The sequence below is a fragment of the Rana temporaria genome, chromosome 10 (assembly GCF_905171775.1).
Source record: "Rana temporaria chromosome 10, aRanTem1.1, whole genome shotgun sequence".
Lineage (NCBI taxonomy): Eukaryota > Metazoa > Chordata > Amphibia > Anura > Ranidae > Rana > Rana temporaria.
The window spans coordinates 103,189,884-103,207,324 of NC_053498.1; the positions used below are offsets into that span (position 1 = coordinate 103,189,884).

At 41.6% G+C, this 17,441-nt stretch overlaps 1 protein-coding gene across 3 annotated transcripts in view; it reads right to left on the reverse strand.

The window, feature by feature from the left end:
• CFAP74 (cilia and flagella associated protein 74) overlaps positions 1 to 17,441 on the reverse strand; it is a 195,612-nt gene that overhangs the window by 128,941 nt on the left and 49,230 nt on the right. For all 3 annotated transcript variants that reach the window (XM_040325889.1, XM_040325888.1, XM_040325887.1), the window contains exons 12-14: positions 12,289 to 12,462; positions 6,761 to 6,931; positions 5,714 to 5,832 (exon numbers count right to left, since the gene is read on the reverse strand). In XM_040325889.1, the coding sequence (XP_040181823.1) occupies positions 5,714 to 5,832; positions 6,761 to 6,931; positions 12,289 to 12,462 (464 nt within the window). The remainder of the gene's footprint in view (positions 1 to 5,713; positions 5,833 to 6,760; positions 6,932 to 12,288; positions 12,463 to 17,441) is intronic.

Consider the following 17,441-nt stretch of genomic DNA (forward strand, 5'->3'; position numbering starts at 1 on the left):
GTGTAAAGTTTGTATACCTCTATGGGAATGCCATCTTCCCCAGGGCCTTGCAATTTGGGAAGGAGACAATGGCTGCTACACTCTCCTCCTCCTTTATATGGGAGTCCAAAGCCCTCTTGAGTGAGTTTGTGCAGAGAGGCCTGTGTTTTGGATTGATATAGATCAGAAGAGAAGCGTACTAACCAGGGGTCAAGTCCTGGGGAAAAAAGTGTGGGAACTCCCACCCAAGATCCACTCCCCCACCAAAAAAAAAAAAATGATACGCTCATATGCATAATTACTAAACCGCATGTTTTTTTTTTCCGATCCACTGTACCTTAGAAATCCTTTAAGTTACTGCCCGCTTCCTGTATATGGATTCATTGGGTAGTGTGTGGGTATTCCGTCACTTCCTCGATGCCGCAATGTCTCCTGGGAGCTTTTGTCATTGTTCCCAGGAGACATTGCGGAGGTTTGCTGCGAGTTATCGCGGGATTTAGAAAGAACTTCAAGCAAGTTCTTTCTAAATCCCGCGATAACTACCTGATGAATCCATATACAGGAAGCAGCCAGTAACATAAAGGATTACTAAGGTTCGCCTGCCCCTGACAGTGACTCGAGCTGGGCATCACCGCTTAGTGAAGGATTGGCTCGGGCGGCTCCGCTGCTCTAGTCCTGCAAAGGGAACTGCGTTCCTGCTGTGAAAAAAGTGCAGGAACTCCGTTCCCACGAGTTCTCGCAGGACTTGAGCCCTGGTACTAACTCATCCATAATCTCTTTGGGAAAATTAGTCAGTGTCCCAGCAGCAGTATGTAAACCAGAAATAGGGGTCGCACCCTGTTGTGCATTAACAATTTTGGTGAATCTGCTCACCTTCCTCATAATAGACCTGCTTTTTGAAGAACCATTTTGGCTCTGCTGCAGAGACCTGCAATTGATGACGCACCTTTTGGGCTTCCAGCCAGGCCTCCAGGTGTGGGGGGAGAAGGGTCCGACAGATATTGTTGCTGCATTTCCTGAACTCTTTGAGTTATGTATGAATTACTAAAATAAGTAAAAAAAGCGTGCAAACTGCCCCTAAGCTGATTTATCACAGGTGCAAATAAATAAAGAGAATGGATCCCTCTACATAGCTAGTTCCTTTCTGCTGCAGCATTCATTGTGCAATTGAGTCTTCAGAGACCGGATCAGCCTGAAGCAGTGCGATGGCCCTGGTCCCATCAGACAGACCTCTTCAGAGAATCCCCTGGTATACTGGCCTGATTTCAGATGAGGGTCCTTTGAGTCCTATGCACAGACAGGGGTGCCCTCTGCAGGATTGTTTCAGAGAGAACATCAGCATACTTAAAGGGGTTGTAAAGGTAAAAAAAAAAAATCCCTAAATAGCTTCCTTTACCTTAGTGCAGTCCTCCTTCACTTACCTCATCCTTCCATTTTTCTTTTAAATGTCTTTATTTCTTCTGAGAAACCCTCACTTCCTGTTCTTCTGTCTGTAACTACACACAGTAATGCAAGGCTTTCTCCCTGGTGTGGAGAAAGCCTCTTGAGGGGGGAGGGAGCGAGCAGGAGTGTCAGGACGCCCACTAACACACAGCTCCTTTCTCTATCTGCAAAGTAGAGAGCGTCCTGACCCTCCTGCTCACCCCCTCCTCCCTCAAGAGGCTTTCTCCACACCAGGGAGAAAGCCTTGCATTACTGTGTGGAGTTACAGACAAAAGAACAGGAAGTGAGGATTTCTCAGAAGAAATAAGGACATTTAAAAGCAAAATAGAAGGATGAGGCAAGTGAAGAAGAACTGCAATAAAATAAAGGAAGCTATTTAGGGAATTTTTTTTTTACTTTTACAACCCCTTTAATGAATTTGGAAAGCCTGTGCTCAGCTGGCTAGAGACTTTCAGGATTTCCTTTATTATTCCCTGAATGTTCCAGTGTTTGTTTATAGTAAAAAAAACTTGACTTGATTTAAATAAACCTCTATGAAAAAGAAACAGTATGATGAGCTGGGGTTGGCACATAAACACTGTCACAGTAAACACCAGTGGCTGTGCATTTAGCGTGGCTCACTGTGGACGAGCCCTAAGGCCCCATGTACACGGGACGCTGCTAAACGTATGTTCAGAGGCAGTTGGACGCTTTTTTCAACTGCCCCTGAACTCATTCAATGTTATCCTATGTGACCATGTACACAGTCTCATTTATTGCAGTTTTTAGGCAGTTGCGTTTAACAGCGTTTCTTTGAAAGCAAAAAAATGGGTTCAGACGCAGAAGATTTCCACGTTTCAGATGCCAAATGTGGCTAAATGCGGCAACCCACATTTAGCAGCGTTTCGCTTATAGGCGTTTTTTGCTATTTAAATATTTTTTTTATTTGTAAACGCTTCTAAACGCAAACGCTGCAAAATGAGGCATGTAAACATACATGGAGCCTAAAATGCTCAGATACAATATCTTCAATGCTATCTCCATCCAGTGTTGTTGCTGAAACAGTTAATACATATCCTGTAAATCCTACCTAAAACATTTTCTATTGTTTTTTTATTTGCTTTTTAAATGAAATACCTACATGTTCTTTAATTGACTTGCTGTTAAATATATAATCTGTGATTTACAGTAGGATGATAAATCCACACTAGAGTAATTAGAACAATTTATATGGAGCCAATGAGAGCTTCAAATACAGGGATGAGGTTTTGGCACACTGTACATAGAGCATTGAGCTGTGAGTGTTTTTAGGACTTCCTACAATCCTCAACCATCTGTTTATATCGTGCTCAAATAATCAGCTTTAACTAAGAATCAAAAGATATGTGTATTCTTGCTAAAAAAAACCAAATACAAGTGAATATTGATTTTCAGCAAATATTCTAAAGGAGCATATATTTATATTGATCCACCATATAGCACAAAGGTAGGCAACCTTTCAGAGGTTGAGATCTACCTGGATAACATGGAGGAAATCAAAGATCCAAGGGGGAAGGGGGGTTAGGGGGTACTAGGTGGCGCCCTTTATCAGGCTCCCAAAAAAAAAAGACAGCATGAAGAACACATAGGGGTTGATTTACTAAACTGGCGAGTGCAAAATCGGGTGAAGCTGTGCATAGTGGACAATCAGATTATAACTTCAACTTGTTAAATTAAGCTTTGACAAATAAAAAATAAAAATGGAAGCCAATTGGTTACTATGCAGAGCTGCACCAGATTTGGCACAATCCAGTTTTAGTAAATCAACACCATAGTGTGTCACGGTAATGTCCTCTGCCCCCTTCACATCACCCCCCGCAGTAGTGTCTTCTACCCCCTTTACATCACCCCCCCCCACAGTACTATCCTCTGCCCCCCTTCACATCACCCCCACAGTATTGCCTTTTGTCCCCTTTCACATCAACCCCCACAGTAATGTCCTCTGCTCCTTTCAAATCACCTCCCACAGTAGTGTCTTGTGTCCTTCTTCACATCACCTCCAACGGTAGTGTCCTCTGGCCCCCATCCCCCCCCCTATACCAGTGTCCTCTGTCCCCTCCACATCGCCTAGCAATCAATCACTGAGGCAGCTCCCCCCCCTCCATCAAGCATTATGCTGCCTCCCGCTCTTCACTCTCCAGTAAACGTGAGAGGGGCGGAGGCTGGGGGGAAGCAGAGCCCTGTTCACAATTCATTTGATGCTCCCCTCGGACGACGGCTTGCCCACCCCCGATTATAGAATGAACATAGTGTGCAAGGCCTTAAAAAAACATGGACTTCGGGCCACACATCCAATCACCTTATTATGTCTATGGTCAGCATTTTAAAGAGTCTGTTCTCATTTAGGTCAAATCCAACACATAGGTATTTAGATCAAAATTTACATAATAAATATTGCAGCGCTAAATAAATGAAGTTCAAAGTAAATCATTAAAAAAATTGTCCATATAATGCTTGAACACTAAAGTGCATAGTGACAGATGAAAACAAAAATTAGAAAAGTTAATAAAAGTAATATTGAAAGAAATTTGATTGTTTAGATGAATATCCACCTGGTGCGCCTTCACCATCATAATAAACAGGATGTGAGCTTACCAGATCTCTAGACTCCATGTTATAGGAGTCTAGACAAGTGTTTAAAAAATTATCCAGCACTCAAAGCGAATCCCTCAGTGGTTAGTTCGGAAAGGCTGGCCAAATAAACCCCTGGTGTTCCTCAGACGTGACCAATAAGGAAGAAAAAAGGGGGTCAACATAGTGTAAAACCGTAACACTTTTATTTTGAGAAAAGGTTACTAAACACTTACAGCGATCACGTCAATTGTCAGCGATTAAAATGGTAGTTCCCACGATAAAAACAACTTGTATACAAGCTCAATCGGCGTGGTTAGTTCAGAAACATCAGGGGTGTTTTTTTTTTTTTTTTTATCTGTCACCACTATGCACTTTAGTGTTCAAGCACTATATGGACTATTTTTTAATAATTTACTTTGACCTTCATTTATTTAGCGCTCCAATTTTTATTATGCATGTTTTTGCACAATTGGTTTTGTTGTGATATTGCAAGCAGCTTTATTTCACCTGCGTAGTAATATTTTAAACCTTTGGCAACGTTTATTTAGATCAGAAGACCTGACTTAGTTTGCTCTGTGTCAGTGATTCACCTTCAAGAGGAGAGTATCGCCAGTCAATTTATTTCTCTCAAGAAAGGTTTATTTAAAGTAAACCCATCCAGATGGAAATATGAGAGCTTCTCGTTTTCCAAAGTTCAAAAACTTGCAGCTGTCATAGTGATCATGGCTTTACTGCCCCATGAGTCACTCACCTAAACAAGCACGTAGCCAGTGAAGTGTCAGAACACCTGAACATATATTTTCCAAGTCAGTGACTCACTAGCTGGTGAACCAAGAACAGGGAGCCTGCACTTTAAAAGCAAGTCAATAATGGAAGCTTCCGTATTTTGAAACCGATGAGTTTGTTTTAATACAAAACCTTATGACTTTACAAGAAAACATTTGTCCATTCATAGTAGTAAATACAACACAAACATCCAAAAATATAACATGTTAGAGCTCAGAATAGGATTCACTGCAGCCTCATTGCTTTTCATATGACATCCTTACCATGCCACCTGCAAGCTGGAAGAGAAACATTTTATGATAATCCAGTCTTGTTAAATGACATATTGGTTCCACTAGCTCATGCATTGTAGCATTCTTTACCCCTCACTCATCCTTCACTGTCAGACAGTTCCTTGTCTTCTGTTCACAACACAAGTACAACACTGTACCATAAAATAAAGAAGTAATAGTCAACGGTTAAACTTAAAGTGTGTGTAAAGTCAAAACTTTTTTTTTTTTTTTCCTACTTTTGGATAGAGTAGCAAATTTTTTTTCATGCCATTGTTGTAAGAGGAAATCTCCCCAGAGCGTGGAACAGTTGACACTGTGCCAGGTGTCTTCTGTTTTCTATTCCTGTGATAACTTGAACATTTTGGATTTCTCACCACTTTGTACTGAAGACTATGATCACCAGAACAAAGAAAGGGCAAATCCCACCAGTAGGACATAGACAGGAAAAAAAAACTCACTATCCCAAAATTTTGGCTTTATACTCACTTCTTTCAACATTTCTAAAAAATTTGAAAAATACCAATGGACACAATTTACAAATAAACTTGTCAAACAGGTAGAAACTTTTGATCCCTAATGAAGGTAGATGTTTGTCGGGGCACTTTCAAGTTCTGATTAAATCCTTACAGTTAATTACTTACTGAATGTTGATGAAGTCCTTCAGATGATCACTAACTTCCACTAGTTTGCAGAAATTTATTGTATAGGATGCGTTTGTCAAAGTGACTTTTTTCTTATACGTCTTGCCCACATCAAGGTCCTAAAATTGCAATTGAAAAATAGAAATAAATTTTCAGTTATTAACGTTCTGCCTAGCACACTTGATGTTACTCAGTCATCCTCTTAGCATATCCTCTGCCAATATCTTTACTGATGCATGAAAGATTTAGGCTTCATAAACCTGCTCCAGTTCATATTTGTTAGCAATGTAGTATATGTGTGTGGTAGCGCCAGAGTTGTCAAGGGGAAAGGGGGGAGTGGTAGGTCTGTGGTGGTTTGACTCATGCATTGAATCCCTTAAAGCGGAGGTAAACTCCACTTTTGAACTTGCACCTACAGGTAAGCCTATAATAGGGCTCACTTGTACGTACAGCGAATATTTTCCAAATTTGCACAGTTTAGGAGATATTCACAAGCAATGCTGCTGGTGATGCCATCGGTGCATGCACTCTGAAGGGCTGGCATACCCGTGCTGTACCTTAAGCTCCATGATGTCACCGCAGCTCTGGCCATTCACAAAGCCAGAGCTTGTGAACCCAGAAGGAAGACTGGGTGACGATAGCAGCATCGGGTATCCGTGACAAATCTCCGCGGGAGGGATTCGCTTTACAGGTAAGTCTGTCCAGTTAATTTTTTTTTCAGTGGCAGTTTACTACCGCTTTAAAGCGGGTGAAGATTGTTGAGTAGGGTGAAGAGCTTTGTATGCGACTAGAAAGTCTTGGAAACTCAAGCCGGTTGAGGAACTATGATCACTTTATTATGACACAAAACATCCAACATGTTTCAGGGGATTAGGGCTCTCCCTTCATTAGTGTTTTAGTAGGTTATAGCTGTTGGTTTATGGCAGTGCAATTATATTCAGAGTGGCTGCCTTCAGCAAAACAATGAAAATTACTTCTTCAGAAGTAATTTTACAAAGTCACTACACACTGACTGTCAGACCATGCTTACCATGTTACAGCACTCACCTTAAAATGAATAACTTTTGGTTTACTGTAAAATGGGCAACCCTTAAATTCATGTCCAGAAACCACTTGCTTCTCAACTATTCCACTCCGGAGCTTCCTCAAAGACTCTGCCATAATCTGCTTTTCCATTTTACTGCCTCCTATAGGCTTAATGTCTTCTTCCTTTGGCACCTAAAGATAAAACAAATAATAATCAGAAAGAGCAAAGCAGAAATTAGCAGGGTAAATTTCTTCTTACTTAGTGCTCCAGGGATCTGTCTGTTCTTGCATATAATGTCATGGGATGTTGGACTGGTTGTTAACGAGAGAGAGAGAGAGAGCAAAGAGACAGCTCACCTTCTAGGTATGAATGGAACCAGCCCATCTGAACTGCACATGTTCCTGGTGTGAGTTTTTTTAGTCAAAGTGGCAGCTCCCAGTACGGTTTGTAAGAGGTATCAAGGTATGTCACATGTCAACAAAGCAGGAAGGGTTTTGATAAGATGGATCTAGAGACATCAGATGGGGGGGGGGGTGGTCTATCTGGGGGTCAGCGATCAATAGGGGGTACTTAATGCCCTCCCCAGCTTTTCACTGCCCTTTCAGGTAAGAATTGGTATTTGAGCCCTGCAGTAATTAGGTAAGGGGCGATCCACTGTGAAGGCTGCATTTATATTGAGGCAGTGGGGTGCTTGTACACTTATTTTTTAGCAGAAGGACCCCTTTAAAAAGACAGCCCTGTTTATATAATATTCAGAATATATGCAAACCCGCCTTAATGTCTAATATTAAGAAGATTCTTACTAGGGATGCAATAATGACATTTTTTTAACACCAATACCAATACCGGAGAGCAGGTACTCTCCGATACCAATTACGACACCTATCGCCTAGGAAGAAGGGTGGTTTGGGAGGTGGCAGGGGGTTGTTGTTCAGGAGTTGGGTGATGGCAGGGTGGAAGAGGAGAGGTAAGTGAGGGCAAGGTAGTTGAGAGTGGGGTGAAATAGGGATTGTGGGGAAGGAGCGTTGGGATGGAAAAGGCTGTGATCGCTGGGGGGAAGAGGATGGGGATAGGAGAGTTATTGGGAGACATGGGGGCAGAGGTGAGAGCTGGTAGAGGAAAGGAGGGAGGCAACAGGCAGAAGTGACTGCAGGCATGGTACAGGGAGACAGCCAGAGACTACAGGCATGGTACAGGGAGAGAGACTGAGACTGCAGACATGGTTAAGGGAGAGAGCCCTGCTGCTCAGTACAACAGGAGACCACCCATAGAGTATCTTCATACAGAGCCCCTCTGTTCCCTTCCTCAGAATCCAGCCAGGGAGAGGCCAGATCCAGTGCTCTGTGTGGACGGAAGTCAGAGCTGGAGGAAGGTGGTGTGCAGCGAGGAGACAGGGCTTGTGGGCTGTTAGGATTGGCGAGCCTGTACCTTGCGATGCCTCTGGGAGGAGGAGGAGGCGGGGATGTCACTGTCTGGAGGGGAGGAGGAGGCGGTCCTCTTGCAAGCGACGTTACTTCTGATATCAGTTTCCGGAATCAGAGCATTTCCGCGAGTACCGATACTTATGAAAAATGGCTAGTATCGGCGCCGATAGCGATACCAGTATCGGTATATTCCTAATTATTACAGAGATAAAAGGTATCTATATTTTATTTTGCTAACAAAAAATGCTACATGGAAACTGGTGTGTGTTAAGACAGCTTCATGTATAAATGTCAAGACACAAACTCAATCAACAAATTTGTAGGAATTTTATCAGTTTCAAAGGTATTCCCATGCTGAACATGGAACATAATAGCACTAACATTTCAATAAACCTACTGAGCCAAGTCAGTGATTTGGGCAGCGTGCAAATTTAAATAGTCAATATGGGCTGCTAAACATGAAGGAAAAAAATTAATTAAATACCGCAGGCTCATAGAATTGCAAATACGGTACCTACGTGAAGCGAATTCATATTCGCCAGCACGCCTGTCATGTTCAGTTATGTATATCACAAGAGCCAACAAACACAATGTGATGTGTGGCTGAGGACAGAACAGAGGAGGAGGGAGAACAGAGCACAGGGCAGACAGAAGGACACGGCAGAGGATAATCACCCCTGTGTGGGGAATCAGTGTATAGACACATATACAAGGGCTTTCTACTCTAGCCAGTCAGATCCAATCAGACCTCAGAGGTAAACAGCAAAACACAAGCAACTAAAGAAGCTTTTGTATTAAAACAGCCAGACTAAACATTCCTATGAGATTTCTATGTACACAAACATAATGACTACAACATGATTACATAATTAATATATATAAGTAAAGAACGCCTCCACCTAAAACTGATATTCCAGTTGTGGGAGACATATTACTTCTTCCAGAAAGATCTTCTCCCCACTAAAAGAGAGGATATCTGAAAACTCAAAATGTAATTAATATAACTGCGAAGGCTAGCTTATAAAAGATACATTTCTTGCTCATCATATTTTTCATATTGTGTTAACCACTTGCTGATGCGGACTTCCCTATAACAGTTTTACTGCTACAGGGCGGCAGCTCTGCACCGGATCATGTATATATAAGTGATCCTGCACTTTTGCCTGTAGGGGGCGCACACGTGACACAGGTGGGCTCTTTCTGCTGTGATTATTCACAGCATAAGCTGATCTGTGGGTGCCAGGCACCTGATGTCCGCCGGCACCAGCTATTTCATCCAGCAGAAACTCAGAATGGAGCTCTGCTTATGTAAACAAGTCAGATCTCTGTTCTGACAAGGAGGGATGGATTTTGTGTTCCTGCAAAGCAAGGACTAAAATACATCCATTTCCCTAGTGAAAGCAGCAAAAACTGTACACAAAAAACACTGGCTGGCCACACAGTTAATCCTTTAATCGCCCAGCCAGTGTCATTAGTACAGTGACAGTGCATATTTTAAGCATTGATCACTGTATTAGTGTCACTGGTTCCAACCAAGTGTCAGTTAGTGTCTGATTGTCTGGCACAATATCACAGTCCCGCAATAATTCGCTGATCGCCGCCATTACTAGTATAAAAAATAAATACAAATTACATAAATATATACCATAGGCCCAGATTCATAAAGCACTTACACAGACGTATAACACGTTACGCCGACGTAAGTGCCAATATGCGCCGGCGTATGTGTGCGGCAGACCCACGAACCAACATGCACCTAAAAACAGGCTACACCCCACTGACGTAGCTTTCACACGCCGGCGTAGGGTGGGGGCGCACATATGGGCTGGACGCATGGGGCTGCTCCCATTGATTAGCCATTCAAACATGCAAATGAGGGAAATACGCTGATTCACGAACGTGCGTGTGCCCGGCGCATGCTACGTGAGATGCGCATAAGTTGTCCATCCGGCGTAAAGTTATTCCCCATAAATGAGGTGCAACCCGGCAACAGACATGCACAGGTCTGCACCAGGGAACACAAGCCGGCGTATTGTGCGTTGGACGTGTGTCTGGCTGGGCGTATGTTATGTTCATGGCGTACACGGTGATCCGACGTAGCTTAGGCAGTTGTGCTGGCGTGGTTGTGAGCAGGCGCAGGGGGGTGCTGTGTATGCGTCCATGTCACAGCGCATGCGCAGTTCGTGATACGTACTTGTCTGGCGCTCGGCCCATCATTTGCATGGGGACACGCCCACTTCCACCTACGCCGGCGTGCGCCTTCAAAACCTACGCTACTCTAGCGCAACGTTGGGAGCACTGGCTTGCTGAATGCAATGCTTGCCTCTCCGCTCTACGTTGGCGTGGCGTACGTTGTGTGCTCTACGGCGGCGTAATGTGCGCCTTGCTCTCTGTGAATCTGAGCCATAGTTTGTAGACACTATAATGTTCGTTTAAACCAAACTATATATTCCCCTATAGGGATTTTATTGCCGAAAAAAACTATGTATTAAAATATATATTGGTCTAAATTTATGAAGAAATTCGAATTTAAAAAACACTTTTTTATTGGATATGTTTTCTAGCAGAAAGTAAAAAATACTGTTTTTTTTTTTCAAAATTGTGGGTCTTTTTTGTTCCTAGTGAAAAAATAAACACAGTGGTGATCAAATACCACCAAAATAAATGGAGGTTTTTAAGGTGATTTTATGGTCTGCTCCTTGGAGAACTGGAGGATGTCTATTTGTGGAAATCATAGCACAACTGGCTTAGGCTTTACCATGAACACTTTCTTTCAAAATGCTCAGGCTTTAGTCAGACAATTGACTGTTGGCCAGGTTGTTCTCTCAGGGGAGTGAGAAGGAACAGAGATTCCAAAGGGGTTTTCAGGTTCTCCAGTGTTAAAGCAGTGTGCGACTTATTATTGTAATTGAAGGACACTTCAAGCAGAAAATTCTGTGTGGTTAATGCAATTTGAGAGCTATGCTCCTTCGGATGGTGAAAAAAAGATATATGTCAGATAAATCTGGAATAGAGAAGCCTGGTAAACGAGTCTAGCATTAGATGCCATAGCTTACATTTTATGTTCTTTAGTGTGGAAGTAGATCATTTTGATTACCTTGTTTATAGACTGTCTGTCTGTCTATCTGTTCTTTTGGGGTCCAAGGCCCTTTGTAACCGGTAATTTTCTAACTCTACTGTTTATTTGATTTACGGGAAACAAACTCCTCCAAGAGTGCTGTAACTATGAGGTTAGATCATTGATAGTCTCTTTAAGACCTCACTTGTGCTGCTTTCCCCTAATGCTTCAAATTTTGAAGTCCTACACTCAAACAAGGCCAGCTAAAAAGTTACCATACATGGACTCTTTCCTGTTTATTAGCATCTTCAGCAGTAGAGACATCACTCAACTTCTGTTTCAGTAGGTTTGTTCTTGTCACCAAGATCTTTGATTGGTATTTTCTTAGTTGCATCTCCAAACATCCTAAGTGCCAGTTCACACTACCGTAACTTGGGATCCGACTTGTGTCGTCCCAAGCCGCGCGACATGAGAAATTAAAGTGAATGAGAGCCAACTTAATGCACACTACTGAAGTCGCTCCGACTTCAGAAAAGGTTCCTGTACTACTTTAAGGTGACTTCTAGCTTCTAGGTTCCTGTACTACTTTAAGGTGACTTGTACCCATTGATTTCAATGGAAGTTTCCTTGAATCAGTGTCTTAACTGAAGCAACTTTACAGGAAGAGAAAATAGTTTTCTCAAGCAAACCTCACCTTCCCACAGAGCTGATTATTGTTTGACTGGCCACTGGCAAAGTTGCTTGTCTTGGAGGCGAATTGAAGTTGCCTCAAGTTGCCTCGCAAAGTCGTGCCGACTTTCATGTCGCTGTAGTGTGAACCGGCAATGAATGTGTTTATTAAATTAAATTATTGTTTCAGTTCTCAGGTTGGACAGCAGATGTCTGGAGGCATCTCCAATCAAGTGTTGTGAAGAAACAAATATGGACAGTTGGCAGTTATGTTGCCCTCTCTGTCCAAAATAAAAAAGGCAATTTATGAACACCCCCCCTGTATTTCACAGAATGCTATTATATAAGGCTGGTTGTATATCCAGCACCCACACCATCACCACTCAGCCACAATTACCTTATAAGACTTGTAGTCTTGATTCCACAATCCCATGAACTCTGGCTGAGAAAGGCTCCCACTTTCCTCCTTTAGAACAGGAGGTATCTCTCGTGCTACATCAAAAGACTCCTGAATGGGGGAGCCATCTTCTTCATCAGATGATGAAAGGGACAGAGACCTCCACTTCTTCTCCTGTAGGCAAAAGAAAACCAAAAATTTACAATGCTGCACTATTGGGCTTCATGTACACTGCCGCTGGTAAACGGACGTTTAGGAGCAGTTTGGCGTTTTTTTCAGCTGCTCCTGAACTCTCCTCTATGTTATCTTATCAGTACATGTACACAGGGTTGTTTCTAGTAGTTTCTAGTCAATTGAGTTTAGAAGCATTTTTTGAAAAGCAAAAAAAAATGCATTCAGGACGGATATTCAGAGGAATTTGAAAACACCAAACGTCGCTAACAGATTGTAAACGCGGTAACTAAAATTTAGTCATGTTTTGTTTACAAGCGTTTTACATTTTTGACTATTTGAAAAAAAATGCTTCTTAACGCAAATGCGGCTAGACACACCATGTAAAAACACTGCATGTAAAACGTTGGTTACTATCTGTCAAGTTAGATCGTTGAGGAGAGATTGTAAAACGTCCCATGTACATTAAGCCTGAAAACCAAATGAGTGTCTTGTAACAGGCAAGTGGAAAGTGTTAAACAAAATCACAAAACAGAGATAAAAATGGGCAAAGCACAGCATAAGTAAAAGATTGGGTGAGAAAAATAAAAGTAAATGACACCATGGGACACATTTTATTATATACAGTAATACAAGATCATAAAAATCTAATTTCTTTGAGTCACACAAGAAAAAAACTTAAAACTTGTATTCAATTGGTGGGAACTAGAACACAGTACACCACAGCCAAGAACTTTTTGACAATATGTGTCTCAGCTCAGATTCCAATGTGTTTCAATTTAATTGCTGTATAAATCTTCTTCCTAGAGTTTTCCACTCTATAGAGAGATATTTGACATATTATAAACAATTACACTTACAATATGGTATGTCACATTCAAAAATGAACATGTTCGCATACAGTATTTTACCATAAAGAACTCAAGGATTAAGAACAATTGCCCCATGTTCGGGGTCAGAGGTCCTCCAATGTCATACAGAAGTGGTATATTATATTCCAAAAATAAAACAAAAAAAAATGCTAGGAGCCCGAGTAAGCATGTAATGATGGGGTGCCACCCACTAATGAGGTCAGGGTGTATTCACTGAGCATATAACACCTAAAAACAAAACAAAAAAATGTGAACACCCAAAGGCTACCTCCTGATTCTTTGAATGAAAATGAACAGCAGAACAGGGTAGATATTCCACCGCTTAAACCTCCACTCCCCAGTCACCCCCCCCCCCACAACTCATACACCCCCCAAAAACCTCAACCAACAAACCCCCACTATTGAACCCCCCTCAATCAGACCCACTGATCCCCCTGAAACTCCTAATGAATGCAGGAATTCAGAAAAAGGTCTGTGGCCAATGGCTGAGAGTGTTCTGTCGGAGAAACCACTGTACTAACATTGGGTAGTTAGTACAGCAGTTCCTCCAGAGCTGTCAGTTTTTTTTTTCCGTTCAACACAGTGGGCTGAATGAAAAAAACTACTAGTGTATACTAGGCTATGGGTGTGGATAAACCACCTGTACAGAGAAGTCTGGTCTTACAGTGGAACTTATTAAAGAGACTCATATGGCTTTCAAGTTTACTCTATAGACAAACCACTTACCAAATGTGGTGTTCTCTCAGGGGTGAACAGTCTGCATTATCCACTGGGATTTGTAGCTCCTTTTACTATACAAGACTAATTCTTACTAAGTTATCAAAGACTACTAAAGACTGGGACTCTCCACTACAAACTGAAAAAACCCACATAAAATGTCCTGAAAACAATCTCTAAATGGCTTAGATAGGATTCACATACCACACTTCTATTTATCTTGCTGCATGTCAGAGAAATGAGATGAATACTTTCTCAAATGCATTCATATAGACCACAGCAGCTGTTGCCTACATTAAAGTGGAGTTCCACCCCCTTTTACAACTCTTCAGCATCCCTCACTAAACTGTGCACTGTAAACTAATTGGATATTTTTTTTTCTCAGCGCCTACTGTATATTTGCTGTATTCATTTTTCACTTCCTCCTTCCTGGTCGTGGCCCATCGCATCATTTCCTCTTTGCAATGCCTTCTGGGAAGGGGCGGCAACTTCCTCGGACACTGCCGTTGCGATGGAAACCTGACCTGAAACCTATTACACGGCTTGTGCTGCACTGAGCATGTGCGAGATCTGCAAGGATGAGATCCAGGAAGAAATACAGTCTGGCTTCAAATGCCCACACTTAAGATGGCCACGGCCTGCTGTAAGTTTATAAAATAACAAACTACTGCTATAAACGAACAAAACAGACCTTTGTTTACAGACTAACTTTACTAGAATACATTAAGCTTGTGTATTATAGGGGTATTTTTATTTAAAAAGTATAATTTCGGCCGAAACACCACTTTAAGGTAATATACTCTTTTAGACTTCTTGTCTTATAGGTTTAAAGACATTTGGGCTGGATTCACGTAGATCGGCGCATTGTTACGGCGGCGTAGCATATCGTATTTACGCTACACCGCCTTAAGTCAGAGAGGCAAGTGCTGTATTCACAAAGCACTTGCCTCCTAACTTACGGCGGCGTAGCATAAATGGGGCTGGCGTAAGCGCGCCTAATTCAAATGAGGATGAGGGGGGCGTGTTTAATGTAAATGATTGGTGACCCGACGTGATTGACGTTTTTTACGAACGGCGCATGTGCCGTCCGTGTACATATCCCAGTGTGCATTGCTCCAAAGTACGTCGCAAGGACGTATTGGTTTCGACGTGAACGTAAATTACGTCCAGCCCCATTCACGGGTGCCTTACGCAAACGACGTAAAATTTTCAAATTTCGACGCGGGAACGACGGCCATACTTAACATTGGCTACGCCACCTAGGGGGCAGCTTTATCTTTACGCGACGTATCTCTTGCGGAAACGGCGTATCTTTACTGCGACGGGCAAGCGTACATTCGTGAATCGGCGTATCTAGTCATTTACATATTCTACGCCAAAATCAACGGAAGCGCCACCTAGTGGCCAGCGGAAAAATTGCACCCTAGGCTAGGTTTAAGTGTATCTCAGTTTGAGCATACACTTAAACTTACGACGGGCTTAGATTCCGAGTTACGTCGGCGTATCTACTGATACGCCGGCGTAACTCTTTGTGAATCCAGCCCATTAACTACAAATTATAAAAAGTGACGATGCAGTGCTAGGGTGGGGTGGGGTTTGTACGTGCGGACGTCATGCCCCCGACTTCTGGAGTGAGTTTATTGCATTTTACTATTGGTCATATTTTAATAAAATATTACAATATATATATATAAATATATATATATATATATATATATATATATATATATATATATATATATATATATATATATATATTAAAAAAAAGAGTGGGGCCTGTACATGCTGATGTCGTGCCGTCGAGTCCACGAGTCGGATCGGTGGCCTCTGGAGTGAGTTTATTGCATTTTATATACTTTCCATGTATATTTCTTATTTTGTGTACTATTGATCATATTTTAATAAAATACTACGTTTTCTGTGCGGACTCCATAGTGTGAGCTTTATATGCAGAGAAAGGGTCACCGGCACTTGAGCTGTTGGAGTCTGATGAATATCGGGCGATATATGAATTGGATGTGTATTTGCTTATGTATTTCATCTATCTGGTGAGTGCACTGCTGGTGACAACGTTGATTATTTCTGCACTTGGGGACACTGTATATACATTTATTAAGGAGGAAGATATTCCATCTCTGCACTTATTTCTGGGACTTTGTTTGCACTAATATCATTTTCGTAGGAGGAAGATTGACATTAATTTGAGCACCTAATTTTGGGACTTTATCAGCACTTTTTAAGGATAATTAAACCTCCCCCACCCATGTACTGTTTACTTATGTTACATTTTTGGGGGTTTAAATTGATGATTATGAATTCCAGAATTTCATTTATGCATGCCATTTGTTTGTAGAATTTTCTAGTGCTGCACTGTCACTGTTTATATCAGCATATACGATTGGCTGATTACTGCACTTTTTGCTAGCTGCATTTTTTTCTTGTTTTGAGCGCTCACTCATATTATTAGACATCTGTTTGATGAACTACAATATCCATTTTTTGCTTTTATTGCATTTACATAACTATTGTTATGTTATTAACAATATATAGTGGTATTTGACAATACCAAATGGGGAGTGTGCTGCCTCCAGCTGTATATGGCAATGCAGTTGCATTTGTGCATACAGCCTATTCCATTTGCTAGTTAGTTGTTTTTGATTATGTTCCCACTCTCCACTATTGTTTGTATTACTTATAGTTTTCTGTATTGACTGCCTTATACAAGTCTACCACATCTTGCTGTATTGCCTCAACATTCTACATAAAATAAAGATATCCGTAGATGCCAAGTGTTTGGTGAGTTCAGCTATCTGATGAAGACTCTCCTATGATTGTCTCTTCTGTATTCAGGCCCGGCAAAGAGGCCTTAGGAAGGGATAGTCAGTATTACAATTGGAAGAATATAAATATAAATGTATATACTGTATATATACACTGTTTTAACTGCCAAAGGATTTGTATTTCTGTCCATTCAGTTCTGATAGTTACACTGCTCTGCTACACAGCACAGTCCTGCTTGGCAGGGAAGGGGGACAGATCATTTTCTGCTGCAATCTTACTTTTACTTACAGCTCTTTTCCCTAATCCCACGCTGTACAGTGCAATGAAAAAAAGTAGCACACTGATGAGCTAATTTCTCTGTCACTTTCCTCTCTCCTCCTTTCAGAATGCAGTTTTCCTGACTGGCTCATTCTGCTGCTTCTCGTTCGTCCACTCTGAGCTCCGCAAGAAGCTGATATCAGGTCAAATTCAGGTACTTACACTGTTTGCATTTAAAAAGAAAATACATGTAATGGAGAGTTAATGAATACAGAGCTGCACCAATTTGTGTCTTTATATCTGCCTGGAGTTAGGATTTAATTTCTGAAGGTGTTTGAAATAATTATTTATCTG